Source organism: Tupaia chinensis, unplaced genomic scaffold (genome assembly GCF_000334495.1).
Source record: "Tupaia chinensis unplaced genomic scaffold, TupChi_1.0 Scaffold000216_1, whole genome shotgun sequence".
Lineage (NCBI taxonomy): Eukaryota > Metazoa > Chordata > Mammalia > Scandentia > Tupaiidae > Tupaia > Tupaia belangeri.
Genome location: NW_006159691.1, coordinates 1530838 through 1545605, shown reverse-complemented (window position 1 = coordinate 1545605; position 14768 = coordinate 1530838). Strand labels below are relative to the sequence as shown.

The 14768-nt window shown below is 48.2% G+C and overlaps 1 protein-coding gene across 1 annotated transcript in view; it reads left to right on the top strand.

Moving 5' to 3' along the window:
* The window catches only part of L3MBTL1 (L3MBTL histone methyl-lysine binding protein 1), a 45847-nt gene that overhangs the window by 5218 nt on the left and 25861 nt on the right, over nucleotides 1–14768 (top strand). The window contains exons 2-8 of the mRNA XM_006147585.2: nucleotides 1108–1260; nucleotides 1446–1672; nucleotides 2066–2207; nucleotides 2445–2595; nucleotides 2724–2844; nucleotides 3979–4063; nucleotides 14496–14584. Coding sequence (XP_006147647.1) covers nucleotides 1125–1260; nucleotides 1446–1672; nucleotides 2066–2207; nucleotides 2445–2595; nucleotides 2724–2844; nucleotides 3979–4063; nucleotides 14496–14584 — 951 coding nt within the window. The 5' untranslated portion in view covers nucleotides 1108–1124. The remainder of the gene's footprint in view (nucleotides 1–1107; nucleotides 1261–1445; nucleotides 1673–2065; nucleotides 2208–2444; nucleotides 2596–2723; nucleotides 2845–3978; nucleotides 4064–14495; nucleotides 14585–14768) is intronic.

Genomic DNA, 14768 nt, shown 5'->3' with positions numbered 1-14768 from the left:
GCCCTATAGCAAAAATCTCTCTTAAAAAAAAAAAAAAAAAAGGGCCAGCAGGTGGCATGGTGGTCAAAGCATTGGACACTCATACATGGCTGACCATGGTTTGAGTCCCAGACCTGGTGGCTTCCTTTCTCACTTTCCCTCTCTCTCACGCTCTCTCTGGTCAAATTAGAACAAATAAATAAATACATATTTTTAAAAAGAATTATTTAATTAATTTTATTTATTTTTCATTATTATTTTTTAAGTTGACCAGAGAGAGACAAAGAGAAAGAGGAAGGGAAAGTGAGAAGGCAAGCTGCAAGGTCTGAGATTCAAACCATGGTCAGCCATGTGGGAGTCCAGTGCCTTAACCATCATGCCACCTGTTGGCCCCTCTTCAATAGATTTTTTTAAAGAATTATTTTATTTAACTTTATTTATTTATTTTTATTTTGCCAGAGAGGGATGGGGGGTGGCAGTGAAAAAGCAAGCTGCCAGTTCCGGAACTTGAACTGCTATTGGCCATGTGGGAGTCCAGTGCCCTTAACTACCATGCCACCTGCCAGCCCTGAGATTTTGAGTGTCTACTCTTTGCTTGGTGCTGGAGGGAATGGTGGATGGGGATAAAAAAAAAAAAAAAAAAACGGGATTAGGAAAGACCCCAATACCCAGGAAGACAAACCCTGTGCGGATAAAGGGGAATTTGGTACTTGAGGACTCTGAATTCCCAGAGGGAGAAGGGAGTGATTCCTTTTAGTGAGTTTGGACTTGACCTGGGCTATGTCATCCAGACAGCTGGCCACACAGTAGCTTGGCCTGAGTCCTGCTCTGTTGAGTTAGATTTCTACATTGCAGTTTACAAAGTACCCTCACTCATGACAATATGCCAGTCCATACAGAGACTGGGCGAGGTATAGGGCCCAGCCAGAGCCTTCACAGTGACCTGGGTGGAACCAGAAGCCAGACCCATTGTTGGTCTAGACATCCTAGTGCCTTGGGGGCTGAGGCCTTTTTCTGCAGGTTGCTGCCGGAGGGTGACCAGCTCTTCTTCAAAGCAGTTCCCTCCTCCCCATCGCCATTGCTTTGTAGCAGAGGTCCCCTCCTGATCTCCCTGGGGGCTGTGCTCAGCTTGTAGGACTACCAGGATGGAGGGGCATGCTGACATGGAGATGCTGAAGACACTGAAGGGCCCTTCCACAGGGGAGGTCAGCGTGCACCTGGTGACCAGAGACAGCCCAGGTTCTGGTCCTCATCTACCGACAACTGCCTTCATTATTCCAGGTGGGTCAAACCAGGGGTCTGCGGAAGAGAAGCACCCCATATCTGCTCAGGCAAGGTGTGGATCCTGGGGAAGGGATGGCATTTTTCACTTTCCTACACCAGACTTCTTTCACCTGCCCACACGTGCATGGCAGGATTGAGGCAGGGCCGCCAGGCTCACCTGTGACGTGCATACCTGTTCACAGCCAGCTCAGCCACCCTTGGCTTGCCCAGCAGTGCCCTGGATGTGTCCTGCTTTCCTCGGGAGCCAATCCATGTGGGCGCCCCAGAGCAAGTGGCCAGCAGCGAACCAGTCACAACCACAGTTCTGCCACAGCTGAGCGCGGGGCAAGCAACCAGCGCTAGTGCCAGCACAGTGCGGCTTCTGGAGTGGACAGAGGCCACGGCACCGCCCTCGGGGGGCGGCCTGCGGGTCAGTGTCCATGGGGATTGGCTAGGCCCAGAGACCCGCTGCAGTGGGGCGGGACCTGGGGGCGGGGCCTGAGACGGAATGGGGAAGCTGGCAGGAAGGCTGGATTCTAGCGGTGGGGCATCAGGTGAGGAACTCTAGGAGCATGGCCTGGGCAGAAGCACTCCCAGGCCCTTAGGACTCTGGGGGCGAGCCTTTGAGGGAAGCACCCTAGAACTGGGCAAACAGGTGCCTGGGGGCGTGGCTTGGTGCAAGACACCCAGGGACGGGGTCTCAAGGCCTACAGGGGTACAGAGTGGTGTGAGCTGGCATGAAGTATTGGGCAGCCATACCAACTCCGAGGTGGGTCAAGGGTCGGTACAGGGGTCGCCGTCCTCAGACCCTCCCACGCTCCAGTTCCGGATAAGCGAGTTCGCACCACTGAACATGGTGGGAGTGGAGCAGACACCGAGCCCTGAGCTGCGGAGGGAAGGTGTGACAGAATACGAAGATGGCGGGGCCCCTGCGGGAGGTGGCAAGATGAGCACCGAACAGCCAGGTAGGAGTCCCATTTCCCAGCTCTGAGCTGGGGCCCTGCTCGGGTGGGAAAGCCCGAGTTGCCGAGGAACTTTGATCGGGGGCATGGTGGGGGTTGGTTCCTGCAGTTGCGCCAAGGGTTGGTCCTGCAGTAGAGAAGCCTGGGGGAGGCTCAGAGCGCAGAGATGGGACCACAGTGGAGGCAGGGCCTGAGGGCAGTGATGGGGTAGGAGGGCTGAGATCCCTTTGGCCCCCACAGAAGACCTCCCCCAGGACCCTCCAGAAGATCCTTCTCAGGACCCCCCAGAGGATGATAGCACCTGTCAGTGCCAGGCCTGCGGGCCTCAGCAAGGCTCTGGTCCAGAGCTTGGTTCCTCCAGTGGTGGCTGCCCACAGCTGTTCCAGGAGCGGTAAGGGGGAAGAGATCACAGTCCTACACACTCTGCCTTCAGCCCCCCAAGCCTGGTTCCTGTCCAGGGCAAGAGAGGGGCTGGGTGGTGCAGATGGCGGTTCTTTCTTTAAAGTTGCTGTTCCTCAGGTCAGTCATAGTGGAGAACTCAGGCTGCGCCGATGCTTCTGAACTCCTCAAACCCATGAAGAAGAGGAAGCGCAGGGAATACCAGAGCCCATCAGAGGAGGAGTCGGAGCCCGAGGCCACGGTAGGAAGAGGGAAGCTAAGCCTGCCTCACTGTGCCCCCTTCAATCCAGAGGCATTGGGGCTGGGCCAGGAGGACATCCATAATAATTCACTTTTTTTTTTTTTGAGAGAGGTTTTTGCTATAGCGTGCATGTGCTCACCAGAAAGAGAGAGACAGAGAGACAGAAAACCAGAAATCACCCCCCCCGGGGGGGGGATGACCTCGTGGCAATCCCTTCTCTAGTCTCCTCTTGGGATCTTTGGGCATGCACACACATGCGCCCGGCGTGAGTTTAAGCCCCCGGATCTGGGACTCAAACCACGGTCAAATATATGGGAATACACCAACTGCAGGTCCCCTCACTTGTCAATGGTTTTTTTTGAGAATTTTTTGCTATAGGGTGTGTGCGCTCGCCAGACAGACAGAGAGAGACAGAAAGTGAGAAATCAGCCCCCAGGGAGGATGGCCACGCCGCAATCCTTTCTCCTCCATTCTCCTCTCGGGATCTTGGGCACGCACACACATGCGCCCAGCGTGAGTTTTTTAAGCCACCGGGTCCAGGACACAAACTGCAGTCGACTACGTGGGAGTCCAGCGACATAGCCATTACGCTAACTGCTGGTCCCTCACTTGTCAATTTTTGAGGTCCAATCTTGAGTCAGGTTCCTAAACCTGGTTAGAAGGAAACGAATAAACCATTCTCACTCTTTAGAGCACCTCAGATTAGGGTCAGGGTTCAGATACGTACACATGAACTGGCACCCAAGATGAATGTGTGAGAAAGTGGAAAACTCCACTACTGGAGTCTGGTAGCTAGGCTCACCAGGAAGCACAGGGCTCTAACTATGGATGCTGGGAGGAACAGCATGCACATTCTGGAGAGGTAAAATCACACAGAGCGGGAGCATGTGCTTTGTGCCCCCATCTGGGAAGCAGGAGAGCTGCAGTGAGGCTGTGTAACTATGATGTGTGCACTCACTGGAGTCTGTGCCCAAGTAGTAGGGGTCACCTGCTGGAGCTGTGTTTCTGCTGGTGGCCTAGAAGAAATTCTTCCTGTGTGGAACAGAGCACCATGTGGCAAGAGTCAGGCAGGGGCCAGTTCAGAGGGCCCAGCCCACGAGGACAGGAAGCTGGGACCTGACTTGTCTTCTGCAGGAGAAGCAAGAGGAAGGAAAGGATCCAGAGGGACAGCCCACCGCTAGCACGCCAGAGAGCGAGGAGTGGAGCAGCAGCCAGCCTGGTATGGTGGCCTGTGTGTATATATTCCTGTGAGGTGTGTATATACCTTTGCAGGTGTGAGGATGGGAATGTGGGTTATGTTTGTGATGGTATTTTCGACATATGTAGTTGAGCACAGGTTAGTGTGTGTTAAAGGGGGAGAGATAGAGAGCGAGGGGCTGTTTTTTGGTTTGTGCATTAGTGTATGTGTGTTCTTGGGGGTTATCGCCTGTGCTTATTTATCCTCTAGTATCCATTTGTGAGTAGGCCACACTGCCAGGAGGCCTTGGCTCATATCTGAACATTTACACAGTCTTTCCTAGCACACATGCCATTGCTTCCCCTTGGTGGTACGGGCAAGCCCGCACTGGTCCTTGGTCTTATCTTCCCATTGGGCCCTTTGATTCTAGAAAAATGAAGCAGAGGTCATAGACACCTCCAGCCTTCAAGCCTCTCTTCCCACCTTCACATTCCCATATGACCACATTTATCACTTTTGTAATCACCTCGGTGCTGTGCAGCAATCTGGTGTCTGTCTTCCTCCCTCAAGAATTAGGTTCGGGAACCAGCAGTTAGCGTAATGGCTATGTCGCTGGACTCCCACGTAGCCACCCGCGGTTTGCGTCCCAGACCTGGTGGCTTAAAACTCAACGCCGGGCGCGTGTGCATGCGTGCCCAAGATCCCGAGAGGAGAATAGAGGAGAAGGGATTGCGGCGTGACCATCCCCCCTGGGGGGTGATTTCTCGCTTTCTGTCTCTCTGTCTCTCTCTGTCTGTCTGGCGAGCGCATGCACCCTATAGCGAAAACCTCTCCAAAAAAAGAATTAGGTTCCATCTGTGCAGGGACTGAATCTGTTATGAATCACGGGTGCTTAGGTTTGAACCTGGTGTGAAATAGGTTCTCAATAAATGTTCAGGAAATGAATGGATGAGTTGTATGTTGGTGCACTATATATGACTCAATTGTATGAGTTACCGTCTTTCCTATCCCAGAGAGAACCAGAAAGATGAGGTTGGTTCTTAGGACATCTTCCCACCTTGATGGATCCCATGCCAGCTGGAAGAGCTCCACCTATGTCCAGGGCTCAGAACTTGTCAGTACCTTTTCCAGCTTCTGCCCATCACAGCTGAACCAAATTGTCACTGCTGACTCTCACCCAGGGCTGTTAAATCAGAAGCCAAAGGCTTAGCTCTCTTTGGTTTAGGCCCCTTACGATTTTTTAAAAGAGGTTTTTGCTGTAGGATGCGTGTGCTCACCAGAAAGACAGAGACAGAAAGTGAGAAATCACCCCCCAGGGGGGATGACCACTCCACAATCCCTTCTCCATTCTCCTCTCAGGATCTTGGGCACACACACACACACACGCACCTGGCATGAGTTTAAGTCACTGGGTCCAGGACTCGAACCACACCGCAGTCGACTACATAGGAGTCCAACAACATAGCCATTACGCCAACTGCTGGTCCCATAATCCCCTTATGATTTATACAGAGCAAAGGGACAGGGTGTAACTACTAATGGGTCAGCTGCTCTATCTTCCTTAGGAAACTAGAGTAATAAATTGATATTCTTTTAGCTGGTTCTGTTGACCTGTACAAAGCTGTCTTTTGAGTTATACTTTTACCATCTCAACTATGAGCATGAGTGTGACATTGGTTTCTAGTATTTTCTCCTATGCTTTCTTTTTTCTTTCTTTCTTGAAACTCATTAGTAGACAGAAGTGTACATTTATGGCTAAAATGTTTTCCACTCATATTAGGGGTTTTCTGAGAGAAGGATCTGTGGGAAGGAATGGAGACAGTGGTATTGCTTGAATTTGCTGTGTATGTGGAGAATGTGTTTTGTTTGTTTGTTTAAGGTTTTTTGCTATAGGAAGTGTACATTCACGAAGGGGAAACAGAGAGAGGGAAAGTGAGAAATCATCCTCCCAGTGGAGATGGCCACTCTGTAGTCCCTTCTCCTCCATTCTCCTCCTGGGATTTTGGGCATGCATGCTCAGACGCCAGGCACGATTTTCAAGCTACTGGATCCAGGACTTGAACCATGGCCATCCATGTGGGAGTTCAGTGCCTTGACTACCATGCCACCTGCTGGCCCAAGAGTATGTTTTGTCTACATCCTTTCTGGTAGTTCGATAGCTAGCTATTGCATTCATGGTCCTCCATTAATTTTAGAATTAGAAACACATGGCCCATGTACACACGTAGGCCTTCTCTCTCATATATCCTTTACCTTTCAATGACATTTTGTATAAATGATTATTTTGACATACTATTTAAAAGTTGGGGTTTTTGGGAACCAGCAGTTAGCGTAATGGCTATGTCGCTGGACTCCCACGTAGTCGACCGCGGTTCGTGTCCCGGGCCCTGTGGCTTAAAACTCGCGCCGGGCGTGTGTGCGTGCGTGCCCAAGATCCCAAGAGGAGAATGGAGGAGAAGGGATTGCGGCGTGACCATCCCCCCTGGGGGGTGATTTCTCGCTTTCTGTCTCTAGGTCTCTCTCTGTCTGTCTGGCGAGCGCACGCGCCCTACAGTGAAAATCTCTCAAAAAAAAAAAAAAAAGTTGGGGTGTTTTTAAATTGCCAAAGGGCATATGCACTTACTAGAGAGATGACAAGACAGAGAGAGAAATAGGGGAGGGAGGGAGAAATCATTCCCCCAGTGGGATGTGGTCATACCACAATCGCATCTCTGTTTGTCCATCCTGTTGAGATTTGAGGCTCACACACACACACACACACACACACACACACAGAGTGTATTCTTCAAGTCACTGAGACCAGCTCCATAAAAGTCTTTACGATTTATTGAGTCACCAATAGCTGTTCTGGTTATTTTAACAGTTACTGATATCCTCCTGTCATCTCATCTGCCTCCATCGGGACTGAGTGTCTGCACTGTCACTCTTCACGACCAACTTGTTATCACGACCAACTTGTTATAACCCTTTTAGATTTGGAGCACCCTGTTCTATTTTCGTATAGTTGTTTTAGACAAACGTGACCGGATTATCCTTTTACCATTAATTCCTTGTATATTCTGCATACAAGTCCTTTGTCAGGTGTTTATTTACAAATATTTTCTCCCAATCTGTGTATTGCTTTTTCTTTTCCAAATGGTGTCTTTTGAGAAGCAGAAAGTCTTTATTTTGATGATATCCAATTTATCAGTTTTTTAACAGTGCATTATACAAGGAAACTGCAAAAAAGTTCACGGAAAATGGAATTCACCTATGAGTTTATTTTGATGTAAAATGTGTGCCTTCTTTTTTCATAGTGCTCATTTTCTGCGATTTTTTTTTTTTGAGAGATTTTTACTGTAGTGCACTTGTGCGAGATGGAGAGACAGAAAGTGAGAAATCATCTCCCCCAGGAGGGATGGCCATGTTCTTCTCTGGGGATTTTGGACCACACACACACCTGTCCAGCATGAGTTTTAAGCTACCAGCTCCAGGACTTGAACCATGATCAACTACATGGGAGTTTAGGAACATAACCATTACACTATCCCTTTTGTGAACTTTTTAGAGAGATTTTTGCCAGAGACAGAGACAGAAAGCAAGAAATCACCCCCCAGGGGGGATGTCCCATGCTGCAACCCCTGCTACTCCATTCACCTCTCAGGTTTTGAGCATGCACACACATGCACTTGGTGTGAGTTTTAAGGCTCCAGGTCTGGGACTTGAACCACAGTTGACTATGTGAGAGTATGTGAGAGTCCAGCAATATGCAAGGTTGTTTTTCTTTTTTGGGGGGGGGGCAGAGAGAGGTTTTTGCTACAGGGCATGTGCATTCACCAGAAAGACAGACAGAGAGAAAGAGACAGAAAGTGAGAAATCACCCCCCCGGGGGGACGGCCACACCACAATCCCTTTTCCTCTTGGGATCTTGGGCACACACTCACATGCACCCAGCATGAGTTTGAGCCACTGGATCCGGGACTCGTACCACAGTCGACTGTGGGAGTCCAGTGACATAGCCATTACACCAACTGCTGTTCCCTACAAGGTTGTTTTTCAAAGTGGCTATATCCCACCAGCAGTGTATGAGTATTCCACTTTATCCACATCCTCACCAAAGCTTGTTATTATCTGTCTTTTTAATTAGAGCCATGCCAGTGGGTGTGAAATGGATCTCAATGTGGTTTTCATTTGCCTTTCCCTGATGGCTAATGAGGTTGAGCATCTTTTCATGTGCTTCTTGGCCATTTCTATATTTTCTCTGGAGAAATATCTATTCAGATCCTTGCCCATTTTTAAATTGGGTGTAAGAAACAGATTTTATATTGAAATATAAGGAACACCATATGGAGTTAGGGAACAAGTTGAAAATATGAGTGTGTAATTCAGTACAGGATATGGATTAGTATGCCACTTACAGCAGCACTTTCTTCACTGAGGTCCCTAATCTAAGTTTATGTGCAAAATTCTATGAGCTGTTCATTTTTCTAGGGAGATAGTCCATGACTTTGATTACATTTTCAAAAGAGTCCATTTATACTTCCTAGCAACTAAAGGCAACTTTAATGGCCATCACTTAGTAACAATACACCCTGACTTTACGGAGCCCAGCCTATTCAGTTTGGTGTTCCCAGGCATAGCTCCCTGCAAGGCACATGTTAAATACAAGTACCAGACTGGATTAAACTTGTACTATCTAAAAATGAGCTGATTATGAATTGGCTGACCATATTCTGTAAGAGGTAGGTAAATGCAAGAAATATTGGGTTGTCAGAAAAGTCTAGACATATTTTTGTATAGAAAAAAAGAAAAATGTATCACGATTTTTCTGACAACCCAGCATCTGTAGCAAATTTAAAACAAAAAGACCCACCCATGGTAGCACCCTGTGACTGCTTATAATCAGTTCTTGCACCCCACACTCTATTCTTCTCTTTACATTTTCTGTCTTTCTGTAGACAGTGTAATGAAATGAGCTTGTGGATTATCTCCATTGAAGTGACTGAAGGAGGAAACTTCCAGAAGGAGTGAGAAGAAAGATAAGAAGGTGGGAGGGAAGTACTGTGTTGATTTCTAGTGATACACCATTGAGGGGCAAGAAGGGGCTGGGAGAGAAAGAACCAGTAATGGAAATAGAGGAGGAAGAAGAATTGAGCTGAGAGGAAGACTAAGAAAGTGATGCTAAGGTGGGGTGGGTTGTTGGTAGCACATGAAGATCAAGAGAGTTAAGGAAGGAGAACTGGTCATTGGACGTTGGCTCTGCTAGCTGAAGAGAGCAATTGATCACTAGTGTGTAGAGGTAGGCATGAGACTGGGTGATTAAAGGATGAAAAGATTGTAATAAGTCCTTAGCTTATACATATCTATGGATATTTTTTATTTCCTTTACTATTATATAGACCTGAGTTCCTTATTTATTTATTTTTACATGCTGGAGGATATGCGCATGTGCACAAGAGTGAGAGAAAGCACTCTCTAATCGGGCCTGGTCACACCACAATTCTCTTTCTCCCAGTTTTCCATACCATCAGGATCCTTGACTTGTGTACACATACTTGGCATGTTTTTCAAGCCACTGGAGCCAGGACTCAAACCCTGGTCAGTCATATGGAATCCAGCACTCTTCTACACAGCATTTAGTCACTGTACTACAGAGCCAATCCTCCCCCTCGTTTTTTTAGTTTTTTGTGTGCTTACCAGAGAGAGAGATGGAAAGAGGGAAAGTGAGAAATCACCCCCCAGAGGGATGGCCACACTGCAACCCCTTGTCCATTCTCCTTGTTTCTTAAGTAGTTTTGCCAAAGGCTTATTGATTTACTGTGCCTGCCATGTTTTTTTTTTTTTTTTTTTTTTTTTTTGAGAGATTTTCACTGTAGGGCGCGTGCGCTCGCCAGACAGACAGAGAGAGACATAGAGACAGAAAGCGAGAAATCACCCCCCAGGGGGGATGGTCACGCCGCAATCCCTTCTCCTCCATTCTCCTCTCGGGATCTTGGGCACGCACGCACACGCGCCCGGCGTGAGTTTTTTAAGCCACCGGGTCCGGGACACAAACCGCGGTCGACTACGTGGGAGTCCAGCGACATAGCCATTACGCTAACTGCTGGTTCCTCCTGCCATGTTTTTTAAGCCATTGGGGCTGGGATTTAAACCTTAGCCACATGGGATTTGGCTCCTTTAACCACTAAGCCACAGGGCTGGCCTTTTCTTTGGGTTTATTTTACTTGTCTTTTCTGAACTTCATGAGACAGAGTAATTTTAATTTTCAGGTTTCATTAATATCAGCTTCCCTTCTTTTCTAATATGTTCATTTACGACTATTATTTTCCTCTACTGCTTTGGTTGCATCTCACAGGTTTTGATATGTAGTATTTTCATTATTGTTCTTTTATGTAACAGACATGATGTATAACAGACACTGGGCTAGATGCCAAGAGTTCAGAGTATCCAAAACACAATACCAGCACTTAAAGAGCTCATAGTCTTGGGACCAGCAGGTGGTATGGTGGTTAGGGCACTAGACTCCCACATGGCTGACTGCAGTTTGAGTTCTGGAGCTGGCGGCTTGCTTTCTCACTTTCCCTCTCTTTGTCTCTCTCTGGTGAGAGCATATGCCCTATAGCAAAGTTTTTTAAAAATAGTAATAAATACAATGAAATAAATACTTCTTTTTAAAAAGTGGTTACAATCTCAATGCAATAATAGCTATATAAGCAGGTAGGTATTATATAGCAGAATTATAAGTGTCATGTTTGAGGAATGGAAACACAAGCAGATATCACAGGATAAACTGCCTCACCTTGTCAAAGGAGGCTCCATGGAATAGATGGGGTGACATTTTATCCATCCAACCATCCATCTCACCCTCTCTCAACTCATGTAACAAACATTTGTTGAGCACCTGTTCTGTGTAAAGCCCTACTAGGTGCTGGAGCTGTGGCTAGGTCTTGAAGGATGAGAAAAAGGAGGATGGGACAAGGTGGAAGCAAGGTCATAAGCAGAGGGATTAGCCTTGCAAAGGCCCGGAGACGGGCACAGAAATGCATGATGAGACTAGAGGGACAGAGAATGGCTTGTTCACTGAGGGCTGGGGAAAGGTGTTTGGATTTTTGTCTTTTGGTTGGAAATGAGGAGCCACTGTGCAACATATGTAAATAAACTGGGTTTGTATTTTAGATACTCCGGCAGTAGTGTAAGTCTGAGGCAGAGATCAGTAAAAGGCTCTTGGACTAGGTTCAGAGCTAGAAGGACAGCAAATGTGGAGGGCGAGGATCAATTCAAAGAGGCCTAGGAGTTGGAACCAGCAGGACTGAAGGCCTCCTGGCATGTGAGAAAGGATAAAACTGGTCGCTTAGAAGTTTCTGGCTTGTGTAATGAGATGGATAAAGAATACCGAAAAGGCCTCAGGCTTTGGCAGAGAAGTTACACGTTTGGTTTTGGAAAGGCTAAGTTTGCCACAGAGAATGCTAGCCAAGAGCATCTGGTCTAAGGAAGCAGGAATAAGCGAAGGAATATTTCTGGAAGTCAAGAGAGGATCACTGTCTCAGTTTGCTTTCATGGTGCCTTTAAATGATAAAAGGGGCTGCTTCTGAGCAGACTGGCTAGGAAAAGGCAACCCGTCTTCACACAGACTCAGCCACGTGGCTGGCAAGAGGCCCAAGCAGGGTTTCAGCCCCTTTTCGGTTTTCGTCCCTGCAGCTGGGCATCTGTCTACCCTGTGCAGATCACACCCTCAAACACAGGCACTTCGGGACTCTTTTTGGGCTCGAGGCTGTGCCTAAAGGCCAGCCCATTTTTCTCCAGTAGCAAAAAGATGCAAGACATGAGTTGGCTGGGAACTTGGTCAGGGAAGAAGTCCGGTTGTTCCCGAAAGGTTTAGCATCCAGGCCTCTTTCCAGTGGATTACATTTAACCTCATCTCTCATCTGTGAGAGGGGTTACCGGGGCCCCTTCCTGTCACCTCAGGGCATTGTGAGGACTAAAGGAGACCATGTATTTGAAGTCTCTGAGGCAGCGCTGCACCCCCAGTTGCTGGTGGTACCACTAACTGGCAAAAGGAATGGTTGAGGTTAAATGAAGACTATCTCCTTATGCGTTTTGATAGCAAGAGTTTCAGATAGTAAGGCTTAGGGAGGGGAGGGGCAGGGCTGAGAGGTGGGAGAAAGAGAGGGGAGATGCAGAGATATCTGCTGTGGCAAGGGTGGTTGCCGAGCCTGGCCATGTTGGATTGCAGCTAAAGGGAGGTGAGCTCAGAAGTGCCAAGGAATGGAGCAGAGTTGCCTGGGGTGAGAACCTGGCAAGTAGTCAACATACTATTTGGTAAGAGTGAGGCAGAAAGGAAAACGCCATCTAGGGAGGAAGAAATGTGTGCTGTGAAGGGCTTGGTAATGGTAGTGGTGATTTGCAGGGCCAGTCCTGAAGCCTAATGAGTAAGAGAACTAGATTCTCATGGCCGACTGCATGGTCTCGGCAGCTTGAGAGGCACTTTGGGTGCATGTGCCTGCATGCCCAAAATCCCCACAGGGTGAGAAAATAGGGGAGAAAGGATTGTAGCCCGACCATGCCTTCTCTCTTCCTCTCTCTGTCACTCTGGTGGGCACACATGCCCTCTGGCAATTATAGTAATGGTGATTCAGAAAAAACAGTTCTTCAGAATGATATAGAATCCAATGGCAAAAAACAGCAAGATGATGCTCAATTTGGCATCCTGAAGTCCGTCTTCTCCTTCCTATTTAGTGAGCATGGATGAAGACTAAATGGGAGGACTAGAGGGTTCCTTGAGGGATCATGGCAGGCAATGTGTTCTAAAGGGCAGCAGGTTTCATGCCGGACACAGGATAGCCAGAGGAGATGCGCTCTAGCTGGTGTACTGGCGTACATCTCAGAGAGAGTTTGATGGCTTTTTGGACAAAATACTTATTTTTGCCCAGCTGGGACTATGGTTGGGGTTTCAAGTTTGGTATGGTGACTGAGGAATCTAGATAACTGTGAGACAGATGCACCCAGCCATTTAGGTTCCAACTAAGGGAAGAAGTGTCTTCCTGAGCGATAAGCCACTCCAGCCTGACTCCTCCTGGGCAGCAGGCAAGTTAACCAGAGCAAGGCTGAACCGGAATCCAAGCCAGGCAGACCTAGTGAAGACCCAGGAAGGACCATTAGCACAAGTCCAGCACTTGCTACTTTACAAGGATCTTTTACAGAGCACATCTCATTCAGTCCTTGTAACGCCCCTCTGTGGTAGATGAAATTATCTGCATTTTATAGGTGATGAAATGGAGACATAGAAGTTTCCAGAAGATGCTGGAGCTATTTACCTGAGGGATATGGACTGATTCTTGTGAGTTGTTACCTCTTTAATTATTCGTAGCCTTCAGTTGAAAGCCACTTGGGCTGACAAGTGTACAAAACTAGCTATTCTAGCCTTCGAAAGGTATGCGTCCTCTGCATTGGAGGCTGAGACTCTGTCTCAGATGGACTTGAAGGCCCTACAGGGCAAGTCATGTCCCCAAGACCCTGAGACTCTGAGGGATGAATAGGACCTAGACTGTAGGTCCCGACCATAGTGTGTTCCCATGAGTGTGTGTGTGTGTATGTGCGTGTGTGTATGTGCATGTATTTGTGCATGCACACAGCAAGTGTGTGTCCAGACATGCTCGAAATAGGTTCTGTCTTCTCTAGGGACACAGCAAGTGCATACATACACGTTCATGTGTGTGTCTATGTGCCTGTGAATGTTCAGGGGGAAAAGACTAGAAGAAAAGAGCTGACACACACATCTCTGTCTTCTGTTCTCCCGTTTCTTCCTCTTTCCATGTTTCCCCCTCATTCCTCTTTCCTCTTTTTCCCTTCTGAGCTTAGGTGGCACCATGCATGTATTTGTGCATGCACACAGCAAGTGTGTGTCCAGACATGCTCTGGAATCAGTCTGTCTTCTCTAGGGACACAGCAAGTGCATACATACACGTTCATGTGTGTGTCTATGTGCCTGTGAATGTTCAGGGGGAAAAGACTAGAAGAAAAGAGCTGACACACACATCTCTGTCTTCTGTTCTCCCGTTTCTTCCTCTTTCCATGTTTCCCCCTCATTCCTCTTTCCTCTTTTTCCCTTCTGAGCTTAGGTGGCACCATGATTAAGTCCTGTGGCACGGGACTTGTTATTCAGCTTTGCCCTGTGTTACATACCAGAGGGCAGGGTCCCTCTGTGACTGAGACTTGGTCACCTCACTTAGTTGCTATATAACCCAAAGTGCTTCTGCTGACAGTGGTCTGGAGCAGGTGGGGCAGGCCGAATTTGGGGCAGCCTCTCCAGAGACCAGGTCTCACCTCAGCTCTGATTCCCCTGTGTCTGTCAGTCTCATGGTTGGGTGGGGCCAGAGGGTGCCTGTGGCTACAGTGGTTTGTTTTAGAGGTGAAGATGCAGTTTGTCAGGGGACACTGAGGAAAGTTGTCTGTCATGGACAGACTGGGAGTCAGCCTATCTGTCTCCTCCCCACAGCATCAGGTGAGAAGAAGGAAGGCTGGTCGTGGGAGGCCTACCTCGAGGAGCAGAAGGCCATCACCGCCCCGGTCAGCCTCTTCCAGGACGTGAGTCGGACAGCTTCCATCTAGGAAGAGCTAGCCTTCCTCCAGGGACCCACCACCAGTCTCAGGTTTTCTGGTGTTCTCTATGCCTGAAATTCCTCAAAGGACTGGCAGAATGGAAGGAGGAGAAACTGGTTAGGGGTCTGGAGTAGAAATGGGCCCACCATAGGGGACTTCTGGGATCGGA